This window comes from Colias eurytheme, chromosome 9 (genome assembly GCF_061535395.1).
Source record: "Colias eurytheme isolate Ceu_HAF_F1 chromosome 9, ilColEury1 Martin Lab GWU primary, whole genome shotgun sequence".
NCBI classification, from domain to species: Eukaryota; Metazoa; Arthropoda; class Insecta; order Lepidoptera; family Pieridae; genus Colias; species Colias eurytheme.
Genome location: NC_142988.1, coordinates 8324066 through 8344300, shown reverse-complemented (window position 1 = coordinate 8344300; position 20235 = coordinate 8324066). Strand labels below are relative to the sequence as shown.

At 33.0% G+C, this 20235-nt stretch overlaps 2 protein-coding genes across 3 annotated transcripts; one reads left to right on the top strand and one right to left on the bottom strand.

Annotated features, from left to right (window-relative positions):
* The first annotated feature begins 2062 nt into the window (after nucleotides 1-2062).
* Nucleotides 2063-4754, top strand: LOC149905966 (BTB/POZ domain-containing adapter for CUL3-mediated RhoA degradation protein 3). The gene is made up of 3 exons (XM_090105707.1): nucleotides 2063-2478; nucleotides 2561-2820; nucleotides 2981-4754. The coding sequence occupies exons 1-3, from the start codon at nucleotides 2313-2315 to the stop codon at nucleotides 3431-3433; spliced, it is 879 nt and encodes a 292-aa protein (XP_089961833.1). The 5' UTR covers nucleotides 2063-2312; the 3' UTR covers nucleotides 3434-4754.
* A 317-nt stretch (nucleotides 4755-5071) lies between these two features.
* LOC149905965 (INO80 complex subunit B) lies at nucleotides 5072-6665 on the bottom strand. 2 transcript variants are annotated; one of them, XM_090105615.1, is made up of 3 exons: nucleotides 6580-6665; nucleotides 5995-6335; nucleotides 5072-5631 (listed from the first exon to the last, which is right to left on the bottom strand). In XM_090105615.1, exons 2-3 carry the CDS (start codon nucleotides 6226-6228, stop codon nucleotides 5089-5091), a joined length of 777 nt encoding a protein of 258 aa, XP_089961741.1. In that variant the 5' UTR covers nucleotides 6229-6335; nucleotides 6580-6665; the 3' UTR covers nucleotides 5072-5088. The 2 variants fall into 2 exon arrangements, with proteins under 2 accessions (XP_089961741.1, XP_089961740.1); XM_090105614.1 differs by lacking the exon at nucleotides 6580-6665 and adding an exon at nucleotides 6421-6564.
* Nucleotides 6666-20235: the final 13570 nt, after the last annotated feature.

Sequence of the window (20235 nt, the reverse complement as noted above, 5' to 3'; positions counted from 1 at the left end):
TTGGAACTAATTCGTTTTTCATTACCTGGCAACCCTGAATTGGCAATGTAGCTGTCAAGTTGAATAAAAATTTGTTGTTTTTTTCGTGAAGTGGAGAATTATTGAGATAAAATTGTTATTTAGAACAAGAAATTTAAATAAAAAAGGAGACATCATGAAAAAGGTTAAACGTAGCGGTGTCCGTGATGTGGTGTATAAAGTTTTTATTCGGTGTTTGTCCGAATTTCAAGCTGGAAATTTATTGACTGATTTGGAAAACGTTTACAAACGTACAGCAGAATATACCGGTGAGATTCCATTTATTTTTGCTCAGTACTACGTAAAATAGAATATTCCATTAGTAACGAGTGTTTAATGTATGTATGTATGGCGATTATTACGTTTTCGCAATTTAATTTGAGGTTATTTGTATGTAAACAAAAACTAGTTTTTATAGTGCGACCAGCACAATTTGAGTCAAGAAGTTATATCCAATCCAACCAGCCTCAAATAAAGTACCTAGTTTAGATTTTACTACATAGTATAGTGATAACTGTTTTCATACAGCTATCTATCTATTAATCAATCAAACCATAAGAAAAAAAATCATATTTACTGTATCATATTTACAGATACTGAAGATGCCCCGTACCCTCTTGCCAGTACCTCGAAACAGAGTGATGATCAGTCCTTTGAAGGAGTAGAATATTTAGATTTTGATGAATTATATTAATGTACAAAATTTATCTACAAAAAAAAAATAAAAATATGTGGTTTTCAAATCGCCTTGTTTTTTTCTACCCGACGGACCCAGAAAGAGGGTAATGTATTTGAGCTGCATGTATGCTTGTTTGTTTGTATGTTTGATTCTATGTGTGCCTCTGCAGTCTAAACACTTGACCGATTTTTATAAAATAACTAATTCCAAATACATTTAAGTAAAATTTGACCTAGGTAGGTCAATTAAAATACTAATGTATTTTTGTCTTAAATTACACTATTGCTACAATGAAACAATTATAACGGTTTAAATCGCGGTATTTATTTTAGATTATATTATATAGATTTTTGGATTTTTATTCTATAGTATCAAGATCGCTTGCGTCGCAGTATCAGTGTTGCTATATGAGCGACGGTGGCGCCCTCATTTATTTTCATCTCTTTTGTGTCGCACTGTACGCACCGGTTTTTGCGCCTTGGTGCACACTGCACAGTCTAGTTAGTAATAAGCTTAGATCTTACTTACGTGCTGGCCACGGACAATTCGCTATAGCGAAAATTCGCGCGGCGCGACTGGCGGCGCGTCTTGCGAATGAATCAAATGTATGGAAATGTACTGGGCATGCCACGCGCAGCGGCGACCAGCGAGACGACCGGCGAATTTCCCCGAGCGAATCGCGCGGCACGACTAGCGATCGAAACAAATGTATGAGTTATTACGGCGCAGGCCACGGAGTCGAGCGGCAGACGCGGCGACTACTCCCGGAGCGAACTTAATTTAAAATAGTTTGTTTTTTTTTCGCGATAATGGAGACGGAAGCTTTTATTGCAGAAATTCTAGCTAGACCAGCTATTTGGAAGTCTAGCCACCCGCAACATAATTTTTCATCATGCCTATATTTTTCATATTTTTGGTGGAATTCTCCGTCTGTAACACGATTTCTATTTAATTCGTGTACTCCACTATATCTTCCAAACATTAAATCTTAAGCAAAAAAGCTGCTACTCTCCAAACAATGTCGAGCTAACTTTGATAAAGCCATCTCGTCTCCTCGTCTACACTGGTCGCGGCGGCGAACGCAACTGCCCGTGGCATGCTTACCGCGCCGCGCGAATTGCCGCGCCGCCCATCGCGCCGTCGGTCGCGCCGCCGGTGTCCGTGGCCAAGGTGTTAATGATCTAAGGTAATAAGTAATAACGTCTTTGTCTAAAATACAAAGAAATTTAAAAATACTAACATCCCCTTCGTAGACAATAGAGAAATTATTGTAGAAAAAAGAATAGCTCTCTGTAGCTGTGGGATAAAACGTAGTGAAAAATCCTCTTTGGCTGTGGGACGTGGATGGAATATAATAAGATAGCATTACTTACTGTGCCATTGACATTTTTTTTACGAAAACTATGTCATAATGTCACTGTCAAAATATATTTAACTGTCAGTAGTGCGAATAAAAATCAATACGTTTTGAATATTTCTAGTGAAAAAAATGCCTATAAATGTAAGAAATATCAATTAATTACTAGAGTTTAACCTGATTAAACTCAACAAAGAATTGTATTCGTTAAATCTGGAATTTCTCCGTGATCAACCGACCGCAAGATAAGTTTCTAAAATGTCGGGCGACCACAAAACATTGATAAAGGGGAGCCCATCCCAATATGTTAAATTAAACGTGGGAGGAACTTTATTCTACACGACTATTGGAACATTAACTAAAAGTGATAATATGCTAAGGACGATGTTCAGCGGTAGAATGGAAGTCTTAACAGACTCTGAAGGTATATCTAATTTTACGTTACAGGATGTTTTTTCTACTGATAAAATATATTTGAGTTTGATTTTACATTTATTAAATTTAAGGATGGATATTGATTGATCGGTGTGGGAAACATTTTGGCACAATTCTGAATTATTTGAGAGATGGCACAGTTGCATTGCCAGACAGCTATCGTGAAATAATGGAGTTGCTTGCTGAAGCAAAGTACTTTCTAATTGAAGAATTAACTGATTCCTGCCAACAGGCATTGGCCAAAAAAGAAAGAGAGGCTGAACCTATCTGCAGAGTTCCCCTAATTACATCTCAAAAAGAAGAACAATTGCTTATAATGTCAACTTCAAAGGTAAACATGTTATTTTCTGTATTATGGTATGGATAACAAATCACAAAACATAGCATTATTTACTCTGTGCCATTGATTAAATAATAGTCATAATTGAAGCATTTCAGCAGAAAAATTATAGATTTGATGATAACAATTAATTTATTATTTTATATTTCAGCCTGTTGTTAAGCTGCTCATAAATAGACACAACAACAAGTATTCATACACCAGCACTTCAGATGACAATCTATTGAAAAATATAGAGCTGTTTGATAAGTTGTCTCTCAGATTCAGTGGAAGAGTTCTGTTTATAAAAGATGTCATTGGCTCTAATGAAATATGTTGCTGGTCATTTTTTGGACACGGTAAAAAATGTGCAGAGGTCTGTTGCACTTCTATAGTCTATGCAACAGATAAAAAACACACAAAAGTGGAATTTCCTGAAGCTAGAATTTACGAAGAGACTCTTGGAATATTGTTATATGAGAGCAGAAATGGTCCAGATCAAGATTTGATACAAGCTACGTCATCTCGTGGCGCTGTTGGTGGCCTCTCTTGCACAAGTGACGAGGAAGAAGAACGCTCAGGACTCGCACGACTCAGGTCAAATAAGCAGAATAACCAATCTTAGCAGTTACAGAACGGTTTGGCTCGCCTGAGGAGCTCCAAAAGGACAAATGTCTGATACCTGGCTGGTTGCTTCCTGACATCATGGATACCATGCTTCGGTATCTAAATTTGGCCATTGTAGGCTTTTTCAAGTCTGTACTTCCTGTAGCACCTTGATGACTGCAGTGGAATGAGAAAATGAGCATTTATAGTTGAAAACTTTGGTGAAACTTCCATGAACTATTTTAGTATCCTTATATCCAATGTGAATAGTGTATATTGTAGTTGGTGTATAAGGTCTGAATGTTGATGTACATATCTAAAATAAATATGTTTTTGAAATCATACAATTGCAACTTTTCCTATGTGAACAGTATTTGATAAATCAAATTTGTATGTTTCTAATGACGATTGTAGCTGTTGTAGTGTGATCCTTTATGATAAATTATAAACTATAAGGCTATAAAAATATAACAGTATTCAATTGATGTTCCCAATATTGCGAAATTGTTAATGTGAGAAGTAAATGTCTTTTTTAGCTTATTAAACATATACTTATCTAAAAATATTTAAATTTATGTGAAATATTATCTAGATTATAAAAGGTTGCTTTGTTCTATCAAATAAATGGATGTGTACTTTGTAAACTATTTAATTGGATGTCTTTAAAACATCATACATGGCGTATGCCGTATAGTCAAATAAATTATATGTGAGAATTAATATATGTTTATAGGTGTATAAATGTACTGAGAACTATAGATATTCCATGATAATTTCAGGATATCTTGTAAATACAAATGTATAAGTAATTTTTACTTATAATGGCACACTATCCCATAAATGTTATTATCACATATGAGGCTCAAGGAAATTGCCAAATTGATGTTTCGTAATAATATGCATTGATGTTTTTAATTTATAAAAATGCTCAGGCACCAAGTTCTTAAGGATTGTCTTAGTATTTGTAACCAAGTGGGCATATAAATTACCAGACTTGTCATTCAAAATAATGATTAAAATAGGAAATATTGGATATTCATACAATATACCATCAGACTTGTACTGGAATATCACTTAATTTACTGCAATTTTGTGTTATAATATGTAAATGATTTCTATATGAGAATTATTTGTAGTTCTTAATCAACCAAATCATGAATGTATAAGATTTCCGTTGGTTATATGTTTAATATGTGTAATTAAGAATAAATTGCTGGATCTTTGTACTATTATGATTATTCATAATACATACTAATTAATGTACATTTAATAAGTTTTGCTTGAATTCGTGGAAACCCTAATGTTTTACATTATCTTATGAAATATATGCTCACTTTTGATGTCACTTATTTTGTTATTTCCTTGATTTTTTAACATTGATCTCCTTTTCTGTTGTTGATGTGAAAAATAGAACATTTATTCCAGATAGAGAATGATAAGAAAGCATTCCAACCAAGAGGTCTTGCAATATAAATGCTGCTCATATGTTTGACTCGCACCACACATAATTCACTTGCATCTAAGAACATACAATTAAAGTTCAGTGCAAAAAGTTACAGTAATTCTTTATTTTTAACATTTTTAGTTACTTCAAATGAGGCATATTAAGTACAATTTTAATTTTCATAAAATGTTACAGTAAATAAAACAATTTTTAGGTAGGTATAATTATATTCATGTCACATTCACAGCTAAATTCTTTTTATAACATTCTAGGCTACACAGTGGTACGCCTGTTTTAGAACAATTATATTTTTTATTATTGCTGCATCCCTCCACACCGCACTTAATGGGAATTGAAGCTTCAATTGGTGGTTGGGTTTGTATAGGATATGGAACACCCTGAGGAAGTGACAATGAAATCTCATTAACACTATTTTTATAAACAATCATTGGTTCCAGTTTTCGTACTGGTTTCCCCCTTTGAGCATTCTTCAGATTTTTAGATTCTTGTTTCTTTAGTAGTCTGTCCATTGTTTTCTTTTTGTCTTTTTCTCGCTTTTCATCAGCTAACTGTTTCCTTTTTTGTGATTTTAAGGCAGCTTTTTGGAGTGCTTCCGCTGTCATGACTTTCTCTTTGTACCCAGATGGCAGGGCTAGTAAGACTTCACCACCTGGACTTGTTTCCTTATCATTGCCTCGTTCATACATTGCTCTCTGCCTGGCAGTCATCATCTTGGGATCTTTTGGTTTTATTTTCTTCAATTCTTCATCTACCTAAAAATGATAAAATAGTCAATGAATTAGGAATTTTCTATGACAAGAAATCTGCCTTCATGGTCGAAATTTTAATTTATTGCATTTTTATGCTAAGAAACTATAAATTTAACAGTCTAAACAATTACAAAATAAATAATGACTCCTATTTATAAATAAATAGCTGCACTCCACGGTTTCACCCGCATGGCTCTGCTTCTGTTGGTCCTAGCATGATGATATATAGCCTACAGCCTTCCTCGATAAATGGGCTATCTAACTGAAAGAATTTTTCAAATCAGACCAGTAGTTAGTGAGATTAGCATGTTCAAACAAACAAATAAACTCTTCAGCTTTATAATATTAGTATAGATCATCACTTACTTCTTCCAATTTCCCTGATTTAATAGCATCTAACCATCTCTCTTCTTCACTTGATGTTCCACTATCACGGCCTTTTGCCTTCTTTTTCTTGGAAGTAACTTTAGGAGGAGTGCTTGATGATGACCCAGGTATTGATTTTCGACATTCAGATGACTTCATGGTTTGTGCTTTTAATAGCTCAGCTGCTGTTCCAGGTACATCCTTTCTGTTTTTCAATTTGAACGGCTTTTCCATGTCCTCGTAAGAAACATCGATTGAGGTATCACTATCATATTCATTGTCAGGTTTTCTTTTCTTCTTTTTGTGCTTGTGTCGCTTATGTTTCTTGAGGGGAGAAGCATCTAAAACAATCAATGAAAGTAAATTTATGACTTTATTTTAGAAAAGGGACTTATGGTATGTACATGTGTCTAGTAAACAATTTACCGATAACAATTTCGTCTTCAGTGGTGCTATGTTCACGCTGTCTGCGTACCATTTTTTTTAATATGGCCAATTAAATATTATGTATTGATAATGCGAGGATTGGAATAAAAATCAAGACAGTAAAGTAATTAATTTTTAATTTATTAAAATAATTATTACCATTTATAAGAATTGTGCTTATTTACACACATAATATTTTTTTATTTGCAATGACAATTGACACTTGACAGTCGACAGAAGACAGAACTGACACTGGCACTTGGCAGCTCCATCCATAGAGAATAGCTTTGTTGTTTCTATTGATCATTGCCATATTCACTGCTAGGTTACATTATCCATACTTATTAATATTATAAATGCGAAAGTAACTCTGTCTGTCTGTCTGTCTGTTACTCAATCACGACTAAACTACTGAACCAATTTTCATGAAATTTGGTATGGAGATATTCTGATACTCGAGAAAGGACATAGGCTACTTTTTTTCCCGGGAAAATGACGCAATCCCGGAAATCCCACGGGAGCGGGAACTATGCGGGTTTTTCTTTGACTGCGCGGGAGAAGGCGAAGACATCAAACTTGAAAAATTAATGAAAAATGAAGTAACAAATAAAATAACATAACCTATAAACCAAATAAAATAACCTTCCAACCAGAATTATATTAACTATTCAACGGTTAAAATGATTCTCCAACCAATCATTAGTTATTATCATTTTAAAAAATACGTTTTAGGGCCTACTACGATCTTCCTTTTAATGACAAATATGTCGCCAAAGTGTCGCCATGTCCAGTACAAGAGAATTAGAGTTAAGAAATTTACAAAATTAGGTATAAACATTTTATTAATTATTAGTGTTGATTATTGTCCTCTCCGTAAATTTGTATTGTGTATTGTAAATAAAATAAATTTAGGTGTATAAATATATAGTAAAATTTGCACACAAACTCAGGGCCGTCTTAGACTATGCCGGGGCCCTTGGGCACACAAGAATTGGGGGCCCAAGGGCCCCGGCAATTGAAATATGTTCCATTTTTTTATACATTTTACAAAAAAGTTACTTCTGACCAATCTTGTATTATATGGTCTTTTGAGGAAACTTTTTTTCCTTATTTTTTTTATATAATTCATTTGAAACGCTGCTGCTGTAATGGCGCTCCAAAGTTGACTTAAATTAAATTTAATTAAGAAATATTTTAAGAATTACTTTTTCAAATTACCTTTCTCTTTTTCAAATTTATCTTTTCAATTAGCATCTGGATTTTTTCTTTCGTAGCCGTTTCATATTGATCAAAATTATCGCGTGCGTTATTGACATAATTTATTCAAGGCCTAGGCAAATGGCAAAAGTCAAAACGCTTGTCATCTATTCGTATAGAAATGGTCCGGTGTGAACCGAGTTCACTAAATTCTAGGACCTTAAAAACTACAAAATATCATATCCAGCAGAAAATTAGTAAAATTGTTCAAAGGATTACTAATTACAAAAGGATTAATAAAATAAAAAAATAACTGTCATTCCGGTATGTGAATTAAAAAACATATTCCAGGTTATAAATAAAAAAAAAAATAGGTGATTTCGCGATTTATACTGAAACGATACCTAAGTTTTATCATAAAATCATTTAGGTGTGAAGTGATTTAAGAAACGTGTGCATATTATAAGGATGGGATGAGTTTATAAATCGTTATATCTTAGAAAATGGTAGGAAGCTACATCTTAGGAAAATAATAAATAAATAATAAAAATCTTTATTTATCCATACCTTCAATTACACTGTGTATGCCACTCAATTTATACAAACACAATACTTAAAACTATGGACATTATCGTCTAAACTAGGCCGAGCCTGTATCTTAGTAAATAATGTAAAATTAAATAATGTATTGATTCTTTTGTATAGATAATTTTATGATCTACAATTTGGGTAAAAGTGGTTATATGATAAAACTTACCGTTTCGGTAAAAATCACGAAAAACCTATATATTATCTATTGACTTTTAGGAAAAATTTTTTCCTAGTAACAGAAGGTTGGGAAATTTTAATATATTTTAGGCGCGTTGAGAGTAAAATTTCAAGGTCGCATCATAATAACGTCATGGAGTAATTCAACGATTTTGGTATCTTATAATCTTGCCAAAGAAGTGGGCTATTTAGCACCGAAATAATTTTTCAAATCGCACCAGTAGTTCCCGAGATTAGCGCGTTCAAACAAAAAAACAAACTCTTCAGCTTTATAATATTAAGTATAGATTGTGTTTTTAATAATTTTACCAAATTTCGGCTGGATGGGAATTTTGGTCGTGGTCGTCGTCGTCCTTGGTAGTGTGACCGAAACATTAGCAAAACGTCATAAGCTTATATCAATTAGTATCAATAGCGGATTCTATTCTCTAGCGTTTCTGCCACTTGTCTAGAGGCCCAGAGATTAAAGTTTTGTCACAACGCCCTTGTATGCTATTCTGTAATCTTAGACTTGTTATTTTCATAATTCCCAAAATAATTCAAGTAAAAATATATTATATTACGTTAATAAGTAAATAAATAATTCGAGTAAATGTCTGATAAGTTAATTATAATGGTGTTCGAATCACTCGAATTATTCCTATACATAGATGTTTTGATTCGAATAAATCTGAAATGATCTGACGTTCTGGCAACGAGAAAAGTGTATTGCTTTTTAATAAAATATTTTGAGATTTATGTGAGAAAAATTGTCAGTCCTACATCTCCTCCAGGGGGGCCCCCAGACGATGGGGGGCCCTGGGCACTGGCCCCCTGTGCCCCTATGGTAAAGACGGTAATGCACAAACTGCCAGTTGCATCAATAAAATATGCATTTACCCTTTTACCTATAACTTGGTAAATATTTTGTTGAATATTTATCTAGGTACATAATATTGTAATTTAAAAACATGCTATTTTCCACATGATCTTTACTCGTTACAGCCAGCAATATAACAAAAGATTACGAAAACACGCTCGTATTTTTGAAGTGGTAGGTAGAGGGTAGGTACAGTACAATTGTTAGATTTCTCAAGATACGATTCCTAGGAATAACATAATGAATTCTAGGATTACTGGGAAATTATTTGGGCTACAGCCTACAGGCTTTAACCGCTGCTCAAATCTCGGAATTGCTCAAAGAGCCAGTTTACAAAGGCGTTAGATTTATCCGTAGACAACAAATACATTCTACAAGCATTCTACATTATATAATGCGGTGAACTCTAAAATAAATTTCATTTCTATATAAAAAACTTTTGATTGAAAGTGTATGTACACAAGTGTGTGTGGGCGGAGGATTTGAAGAAGGTTACTGAAGAGTGTGCTTCATACAAGTTCAAGTTTTATTGATTACTGTACCTGTTCCTCTTTTTGTTTTAATATTAGGCACATAATGAAATCTTATATTATATATTAAAATGATAGTAACGTAACGTAAAATATAGCCGTGTATCTTAACACGGCTATATTTTACTTGGGCGTTATTTATAAGTAAATGCATCGGACTAGCTTAGCGGACTAGTATTATACCTAATCGTTTTACGCTAATTACATATTATAACAAGGAAATTAAAAATGTACTTCTGAAATGTATTATTAAAACACATCTTTATTGAGAAATGAGAAAATAAGTCCAGATACAGTTATAATATGAATCCGTACCTATTACATAGGCAGTAGGCTCCCTGAACTAGTAACAGTACCTAAATCACTGTTTCAGAACAGAACATGTTCTTTTATTAGAAAACTAGCGGTCCGCCCCGGCTTCGCCCGTGGTACATATTTACGTTTTCTCTACATAAAAACCATTCTCGTACTTCAAGGAATATAATAAAAAAAGAATTATCGAAATCGGTTCAGCCGTTCTCGAGTTATGCGCTTACCAACACATTTTGCGATTCATTTTTATATATATATATATATATTTTTATATATAAGATGAATAAAAGTTTAATATGCTTAATTTCCATAACTTGTTCACAATAAAAAGGAAAAATGTATCAGGTACGTATAACATAAGGTTCGAAAACATTGAGTGGAGTTACATTTTAATAACCAATTAACTAGGTAATGTTGTCCGATCGCGTATGAAGGCGCACTGCGCACTTATTAAATTTAAATTCAGCACCATCCCACCTATATTGCCTTTATAACTCGCTGATATTGGCCGACGGCAACCTTTTTATAGCAAGATCAGAAAATAAAAATACCTTCTGGAACAGATCCCGAGTCTGCTTAAAAATCTATGTTATAGTCGGTAAGTTGGCTATAGTCATGAAATTCCCTTGAAATGCTCGTTTTAAATAAATATTGGTTTCACTCTGTAGGTAGTTGTGCAATTATTTACTTAGTTCTTAGTAATTTGGATATTTGTACAGCTACTTTGATTGCGGCACTGGGTTTTAATATTATGTAAATAATTTTCACCTGTACCTATCTCCACATTCAGTTCATTCAAATTTTGATAATTTAATTTATATGATTCATAATTATCTATTATTAATGACATGAGTACTATATTCTAATTGCACGAATCATAATTGTTTTTCACATGTTCTTTAATTAATATTAATATATTTTACATTCATTATTACCCACTTACCTAACTTTTGTTCATTCATAAATGATTTAATCAAAGCTTTTCCGGCATTTGGTTTGTTTTTGTTAATAGTTTCCTTGCGTATAATAGACAGTACCTAAATACATGTTAATTTATTTATTGCTTTCATAGGATCAATCTTTGTTATTCAGCGGACCGCTGGGCGGGCCGTGGGCGTGTGAAGGGCCCATATTATGTGTGAACAATCCCCAAATATATACCTAATGGATTATAAAGGTCACGATCACTGGATTTAAAAACCTTAAAATTATGAGAGAAAAATAATTTACTTCTGGAATTGTTTGTAACAAACACAATCTACATACTTACCTAATCAAAAGAAACAAAGAAATCAAATTAGGTATCTTGTGATTATTTTATTGTTCGTTTAACATCTATTTTAATGAAGCTCCCAGAACGACAATTATATTTACCCTGAATTAACCTGAAAATGAAATGGATAGCACATCTTATTCAATTTATTACGGAAAGATAGTGGTAGGTACTACTTCGTAAACGTACGGACACAAATACCTACGTTTAAAAATGTGTAATCCGGAGAAGTAGCAATAAATAGAATGTTAACTTTCCCGTGATAAATTCTATACTTCACTATAAAGTTGCATTTGGCTTCGTGGTTAAGACTTTGTGCAAGTTTTAAATGAATTTTCAATGCGCAGTGAGTAAAATTTTTGCTTAAAAATGCTTTCAAAACTTGCACAAATGCTTCGCTGATTAAAGTTTTGAATACGTTTTACAAATATTTGGTATTTTATTTTCTACCCTTTTGTGCTATGTTTTAAGATTTACTCTTTTAATATTTATGGCTCGGTCGGTTCTATTCGGGCTAATGTATGGCATGAATATCTTATCGTTCGGAAAATGATTACGTGTTTAGCCTTTAGCCATGATGGTAGTAAATGTATCAGATTCCTTTTCCACATTTCACGAAGCATTAGCCTAGTTACAGTGGCCTATAGTTAAAAATAAAATCACATACTAAAATACTTATTTTCATATTAGACCAATAAAAAAATCATATCGAAGTGAACGTGCCTTTTTATTGTAAAAGACAATAACGCCACTAACAATTTTGTTCAAATTCAAGACCGAAGAAACCAGAAGAAAACACAAACGAGTAAAAAGTGTATGGAATTGAAAACTGCGTGCCTGACAGCTGTGCGCTTGAAAACAATTAGAATGGAATTATTCAGTGCATTCATACTATCTGTTTCAGCTGCATTGCACGTCGCGGCCAGAAATGACCTACCTTTTTGTTCCTGAGAGAAACCAGTAGGTACTCATTAAATTAATGCGGTCAAACGACGCGTCGTTTGTAGTTTTGATCTATGCATGGTATTCAATTTTTGTGTTAAATTCGTAGATAATTAAGAGGATTTTTAATTTTTATTCCTATAATACGTTAATTATTTACGTAATGAAGTAATTAGAATGTACACCAAGAAATTTCATATGCTGATTATTAATATAAGTATCAAATTATATTAATAAGTTTTTTTCGCACCTATTAATTATTTACTATAAAATATAACGCTTAGTCACTAAAATAGGAAATTCAACAGATAAAGTACCAGTCAGATTTATATAAAGGTCAAAGATCGTCAATACATAACAACTTACGTAAGCGGATCGACTTTGCAATGCAGCTTTTCGCTAAGATCTTGAAGAAAAGTAGGTATGGACTGTCGTCTTATCTTTGTATATCTTTTATATTTGAATGAATGAATGAATGAATGAATGAATGAATGAATGAATGAATGAATGAATGAATGAATGAATGAAAAATACTTTATTGTACACCTTATAGAATAAATACATTTTACAAACTTAAAAATATAATATAGCAATGTACAGTAGGCGGCCTTATCGCTGGCAGCGATCTCTACCAGGCAACCCAGAAAAGACGAGGAATATAGATGAGTCAATAACATGGTGGTGCAAAATAAATAAAAGTGCCAGAATAATATTTTATTATATATATAGGGTGGATGTACCACTAGTTGACCATTTAAGCGGTTTTATCTTTAGCTATATATAAAAAACGGGTTATTTGTTTTACGTTCAATGTTATTTTTGGGACACAGATAATTGAATACTCACTGTAACTATTGTTCTTAATATCAATTTGATAACCTTCAAAGGTTTTATGAAAACTACTCTGAAAGTTATTTCTGCTAAAAACACCATTACTTGACCACTGATCACCAATATCTGACCATCATTACTCTAAAAGTTGACCATTTTCAAAATGGACAAAATGTCCTTCTTCGAACATTAGTTTTGTTTAATAAATAAATATATTATTTAATAAATAAAGATAAGTTGATGAAATCAAACCACTTGGTCACGGAAATCAAGTGGACAACTCAAGGTTAATAATATTCTCGGCCCCGAAACCTGACCAACTAAGTTCGGTATAAAAATCTTACGGTGGTCAGCTTTTGGAAATATGCAACATAAAGCTATGACTTAACTACGGATTATATGGTTTGTTAAATTAGGTAGTAAGCACAAACCAAAGCAAGTCTTTCTTAGCAAAATATAAAGAACCAAGAGCTGACCATACTGGTCAACAATAGGTGAAAAATTGTTTTCGTTGCTCCTAAAGATAACCAGCAGGCTTACTCTCGAGTTTAATTCCAATGTCGATACATCGGAATTTTAGGCCGCTAAAAATCATGAAAAACTGTTCATGCCAAAAATGAAGCCGAAAGTCTATAACAGAATGGTTCAACATTATGCCTATAACAAGACATATAAAGAGTAATCGATTGCATTCAAGATAAATTAAGATTTCCCAATCAACTCCCGATAAAAAACTCTTAGTAAAAAATGTGATTACTTACGGGGCACCTACTTAATTACATCTTCGTGTTGAAAAAATGTCAATATTTCTGACCAATGGCAGCAAGGTTTGTTTTTATTTTATAGATGATGTTGCTTTATAGAAAAAACAATAAACTATCATCTGGGGCTGCCGTATTTTCTTAATTGGCGCGTATATTTGAATTTCGGTCATGTATTGGCGCTTGGTCAGCTAGTGGTACATTGACCCTACTATACTATACCTACATATATGCATCTTACATTATCATATACATACACAAATAATAATATTATATATATACACATATTAGATAATATATAAGAATACATACTTAAATATATACAAGCATACACACATACATACATATTATATACATACATACATATTTTATAAGCACATATTATAAATAAATCGTCAGAGTTAATACCTAGCCTGTGACAGAGTTAAATAATAGTTTTTAACTTTCTTTTTGAAAATAAAAATCGATTGAGCTCGTTTTATTTCTTCAGGTAAAGAATTCCATAGGTTAATAACGGTGACAGTGTAGGAGGAATGGAAGAAGTTGGAACGGTGAGAAGGAATACTTAAGGTTAAAAGGTTGGAGGAACGGAGAGTGAGGGAATGCTCGTTGAGGAATTTGAAATTGTCTTTAAGATAGGAAGGGGTCTTAGGATCAAACAAAATACCGTATAACGAATGCAACATATGAGCATACCGGCGAAAACGTATAGGAAGCCATTCAAGTTTTTTGCGGAATTCGGAAACATGGTCGTATTTCCGGAGACCAAATATGAACCGAATGCAAAGATTTTGAAGGCGGTCTAGAGAATCGAGTTGTAACTCGGTTAAATCGGGGTAACAGGAGTCGGCGTAGTCAAGGATGGGAAAGAGTAAGGTCTCTGCAAGCGAAATCCTAGTAGGTATGGGCAGGAAATTGCGCAGCCTGCGTATCGATCCTGCAGCGCCAAACAACTTCTTACGCACAACTTCAAGTTGCACCTTCCAGGTCATATTTGTGTCAAAATGAATGCCAAGATTTTTGACAGAGTTACTGAAAGGTATCACAGTTCCATCCAGAGTTATCTTCGGAACGATGCTCCAGTCTATCTTATTTGTCAGTTTAGAGCTGCCAATAATTATAGTTTGCGTTTTTGCTGGGTTTACTAACAGGCCAAAGTTATTAGACCACTGAGTGATTTTTGCCAAATCGTTATTAACCTGCTCAATAGCTTCTGGAAGTTGAGGAAGTGAAGCATGAGTATAGATCTGCAAGTCATCTGCATACATATGGTAGGGAGAAGATAAATTGTCTGAAATAGAATTGATAAAAATAGAAAAAAGGATTGGAGACAACAAAAGGATCTTTTATATTTGACTTCTATTTACTTGTATTCCTAAGCATATTTATTTCAGATTTACGTGAATTACTTCGATAAAATAACACGCAAAGTTGTAGTGACTGCTAATCATTACGCCTCAATATTTATATAACAGCAAACGCCAATTTGTCCCGGTTCTGAGTTCTGACAAAGTCCACAACACGAGGGGCAACTAACAATTCCAACATAGCAACTAGCAATAGCGGTGAACGTGCTTAGAATGACGTATTTTGTCCATTTACACAGCTCTCCTATCTAGATTGCTGTCGTGTCAGCTATCCTTAATGAAATTAGCCGAGTAACTTTTTATTTAACAAATCAATTGATTATTGCTAACAGCCTCACGTACGAGGTACGTTTATGTCGTAAATACAAGGTACTTATAAAAAATTCCCTTTCTCTAGCAGGCCGCTACATAACTTTTACTACACCATCCCTGTCAGATTGGAAACTTTTAGTTTATAGTCTGCAGGAATACGAAAGCAGATTTCAGTTTAATTATCAAGCCTAATTACTGAATTATATTTGAGTTATTCAAAACATGTGTTTTAATTTCCTATGTAACTCAAAACAGATAACCGCGGAAAGCACATCAAGGCGAGTGAAACTTTTTACGCTCGTTTCCGGACCTCAGAGAGGGAGATAAATGAAGCACTTGGTTGCAGACAAAGCATTATACGAGTTTTCTCGCTCGCATGAATTATTTGGGATATAAATCTTTTTGCAAGTCATTTCCATTACTGTCTTGTTTAAACAACTTAATTAAGCGGTTTGTTTTATCTTGCGCTTTAATTATGGCGTACCTACCTATCTTGATGGCCTCGCCTTTATTTGAGTAAACATTTATTGTGTTGATAAAAGCTTAAAATATTGGGTGTCCACGTTTAAGAGGTTTTTCTTCAAGTTCAAGGATAAAGGTAGTGTAATATAACTTTTATACGAGGTACAGCTATCATCGTAAACCTAGCGAGCCGAATGTAAGTAAACGCGAGGTACATAGTAAGTTCGTAAAACGTTTATGTTAACCATTACGTCAATAGACAGTGTGGGTATAAAACTCGCTCTGGTGGCGCTTACGGTACACCGGGGGCTTATTGAGATGAATCAAGATAAGTGCTACGCGCCAGTTGATGGAGACCAACGAAAAGGTAATTAGAAGCATAAAATAATGTAGGGAGGATTTCATAGTTCAAATTCAATACTGGTATGGTTTAAATGTGTATGTTTGTATAAATACTATGGTAAAAGTTTCGCTTGCTTCATTTATGAAAAACTAATAAAATAATCAAGAGATAATAAAATTACATGTTGTATTGGCATCTATTGAATACGATGTGTATTTTAGATGATGGTACAAACCTTTATGCTCTGCGTTCATCAAGTCATCGTAATAATTCTTTCATAGTTATAGATTTATATTTTACAGCCACAGTTGCAGTTAGTTTAACCTACATTTCGCTTATAACCCAGTGAGCTAACTCTTCTATATGTGTAGTGTCCCTTGGGATTATACGAATGAGTTTGAAGTTGGCTGTAAATAAAAGTTACATTACATGATGATAATTATAGAAGCATAATTAGTAATTACTAGTTAGTCGACATGTAACTTGCCTCTTTACTCGTATTTTTGCGTTAACATGTATCATATAAATCACAGCTATAAATGAACTTATTTCTTTCAGAATTTTCTTTTGAATCACAACTCGGTTCCTGTTCTCGTTTCCTTGTAATTTCGTAGAGAAACATATATAACTAAAATCTTACGGGCCATTAGGTATTCTATCCTTGGAGCGGGCCTATTTTTTAAAGATATATCGTCACACTTAGCTGAGTGAAGCGGTGACCCAGGGGTCGAACGAATTCGGTCGACGCGTTATAGACCGGACTCTCAGTGGAGTTTCGTTTCCAAAAATAGCGGACCTAAATCTGACTTCTGATATATATTGTATAGATCCCAGACATCCTATAGACAGATGTTGCCAACCAGTTTTGTGGTCCCCCTCTCCCCACCCCGGTAATTAAATATGGCATACAAAGATAAAAATAAAAATTTCCAAAACATGCCGTGTGGGGTATCAAATGAAAGAACTTATTGAGTAGATCACGAATATATAGCATACTATAACATTTCTTACACTTTCTCTAAGATTTTTTAGAAAATTTACGAAAATGCTCCATTTTTGAGTTAACTTTAAACCACTATAGATTGAAAACTCATGAATATATTTTTTAAATTATTATTTTAAATAATTAACAATAGTCCATTGTTTACGATTCAATAGTTCGTACAGTGAAATAGTTGCATGGGGGAGTGGGGGGAGCATTCAAATATGGCGAGTATATTTTAAAGTTTATGCCAGAAATAAAGGCCTAATACAAAAATATCGGGGTCAGGGCTTAGAATAATTATCCCTGCACTGTCGTTGTGTTTGAAAGAATGAAAAATATGGCAGAACATTCTTGAATCAGCTTGAATTCAGTGAAAGTTGCGCCTTGCAATTTAAAACATCACAGTGGGGTCATCAAATCCACCTCATACATATAGCTCACTTATATTATATTACGAACTATTGAATCGTAAACAATGGACTATTGTTAATTATTTAAAATAATAATTTAAAAAATATAGTCATGAGTTTTCAATCTATAGTGGTTTAAAGTTAACTCAAAAATGGAGCATTTTCCTAAATTTTCAAAAAAATCTTAGAGAAAGTGTAAGAAATGTTATAGTATGCTATATATTCGTGATCTACTCAATAAGTTCTTTCATTTGATACCCCACACGGCATGTTTTGGAAATTTTTATTTTTATCTTTGTATGCCATATTTAATTACCGGGGTGGGGAGAGGGGGACCACAAAACTGGTTGGCAACATCTGTCTATAGGATGTCTGGGATCTATACAATATATATCAGAAGTCAGATTTAGGTCGGCTATTTTTGCAAACGAACATCTCCTTGGAGCCTGCTCTATTAGCTTTTCAAAATGCTGTCAGGGTTTCGGTACATTTCCTTAGGGCAGTTATGGCAAATTTATTGCTAGATAAAATATATTTGTTGTTGTTCCTTGTAAATATTTATATGGTTTGGTGGGATGAAGAAACATCATATTGATTAGAAATATTTAGAAAATATACTGCGAAATAATAAATTGAAACTTTTATTGAATTGATGTTATAAGTATTAATAATGTTTTTTTTTTAACACAATACATCCATTTTAACTATAAATTGCGTATAAATGAAAACATGAGATCTATTATATTATTTCTTCGATAACCACGGTAACTAAGCCATTGAGCAAATATTTGAAATGCAGTTGTTTGATTTATGCAAATAGTTTCTTCGGTGGTACTTATCGATACTTTACCAAAGTTTGTGTTTGCGATGAAATGCAAAGAGAAAGTTTCAATATAGACCTATTAATATGAAAATACGTATATCGCAAGGGTGTTTGATTATTAAATTGAAATATGGGAAATTTAATTTTGTTTGTAGAGGCTCGTAGCGCGAAAAGGGAAAAAGTTAAAGTAGGTATGGGAACGCAGTTAAGTAATTGATTCTTTAGTTATAATGTCATTCACAAACTATAACTTAATTGCTTGTTTTAATCTGGAATAAAATATTACCAATGTTGATGAGCTTTCTGTTGGCGATCGAAAGCTTTTTGATTATGGTTACAATTAAATAAAGACCATTTTATTATTATTTATTATTAATTATTCCAAAAGCATTCCTATTTATTCTTGTAATATTGCGATTAAAAATCTAGATTATAAATACATATAATAAGTAAGAGATGACATTTTATTATCTAGCCATTTTTTTTTAATAAGTAGGTAGGAATACTAATACTAATACTAATATTTTTAATAAGTAGGAAAACATTAAGATAAGTAAACCAACTCAAAGAATGTTATCAGATGCAATAATTATAATTAAGCAATGATATGAAAGGTCTATTATTTACACGCTCATTCACATTCTGCTTGAGGAAAACAATTGGTTTCGGATAATTACTTCCCGGTTTCATAATTATGAACACGAGTGTAGCGGGAAGAGTTTCATTAATATTTTGTATGTTATAGCTTATTTTGGATATTCATTTTAATTTTACGCTTTAGTCTTATTTGTTTAGATATATGTATATAATAGGAATAATAATATGGTTCAATGAACGCTATTACGCTCTAATTGCGTGTGATTTTCAACAAAAGGTTTTTTTATGAATACTATATTGACCTAATAACACTTGGAGTATTACCATCATTATTTATTAATTGATTGAAATGAAATGTACGTGCTTATAATTAATTATTAGCGTAATTACAAACGATTAATTAGTCATCATCAGTATCAAGCTATTAATGTTCTCATTGTTGTTAATTAGGCTCTAATCCACTATTATGTCCACAAATGTTATTGAAATATTTCATGTTATATAAATTAGTAAATAATTATCGGTTTATAACTAATAAGATCGACTAAAAAGTAATAAAAACGTTACTTTGGTATATACCAAACTCGTAACCATAAAGAACTCAAGAAGATTCAAGATACTGCTCAAATTGCAATTTTAACATTTTTAATAGCTGGATTTTTTTTTTATTTAAGCACCTACCTTCCTTACAATTTTCCTTTCCCTTCCTTTCAATTCAACTTCTGATATTGGTGTAGGTCATAATATTACATTGTAAGGTTGGTTGACCCTCAGAATGAAACACGTACAATGGATGGTAAACAAAAGCTTATAAGAAAGAAAATAAGTCTCGTAGGTGAGGGTAAAGATATCGCCTTGTACAAGACGCTGATTTAGTATGAAAACTATTTGGGGTAATCCGTCTTTGCATGGCTAACCACAAATTCATTTTCACTTGACCCGTAGGTCGACGTACATTCAAAAGAATTTTAGACAACCTGTGCTCTATAGAAGCTTTGAAACCCGACAGAGGTATTTTTGATAGTGTGGAGATGCAACTTGTG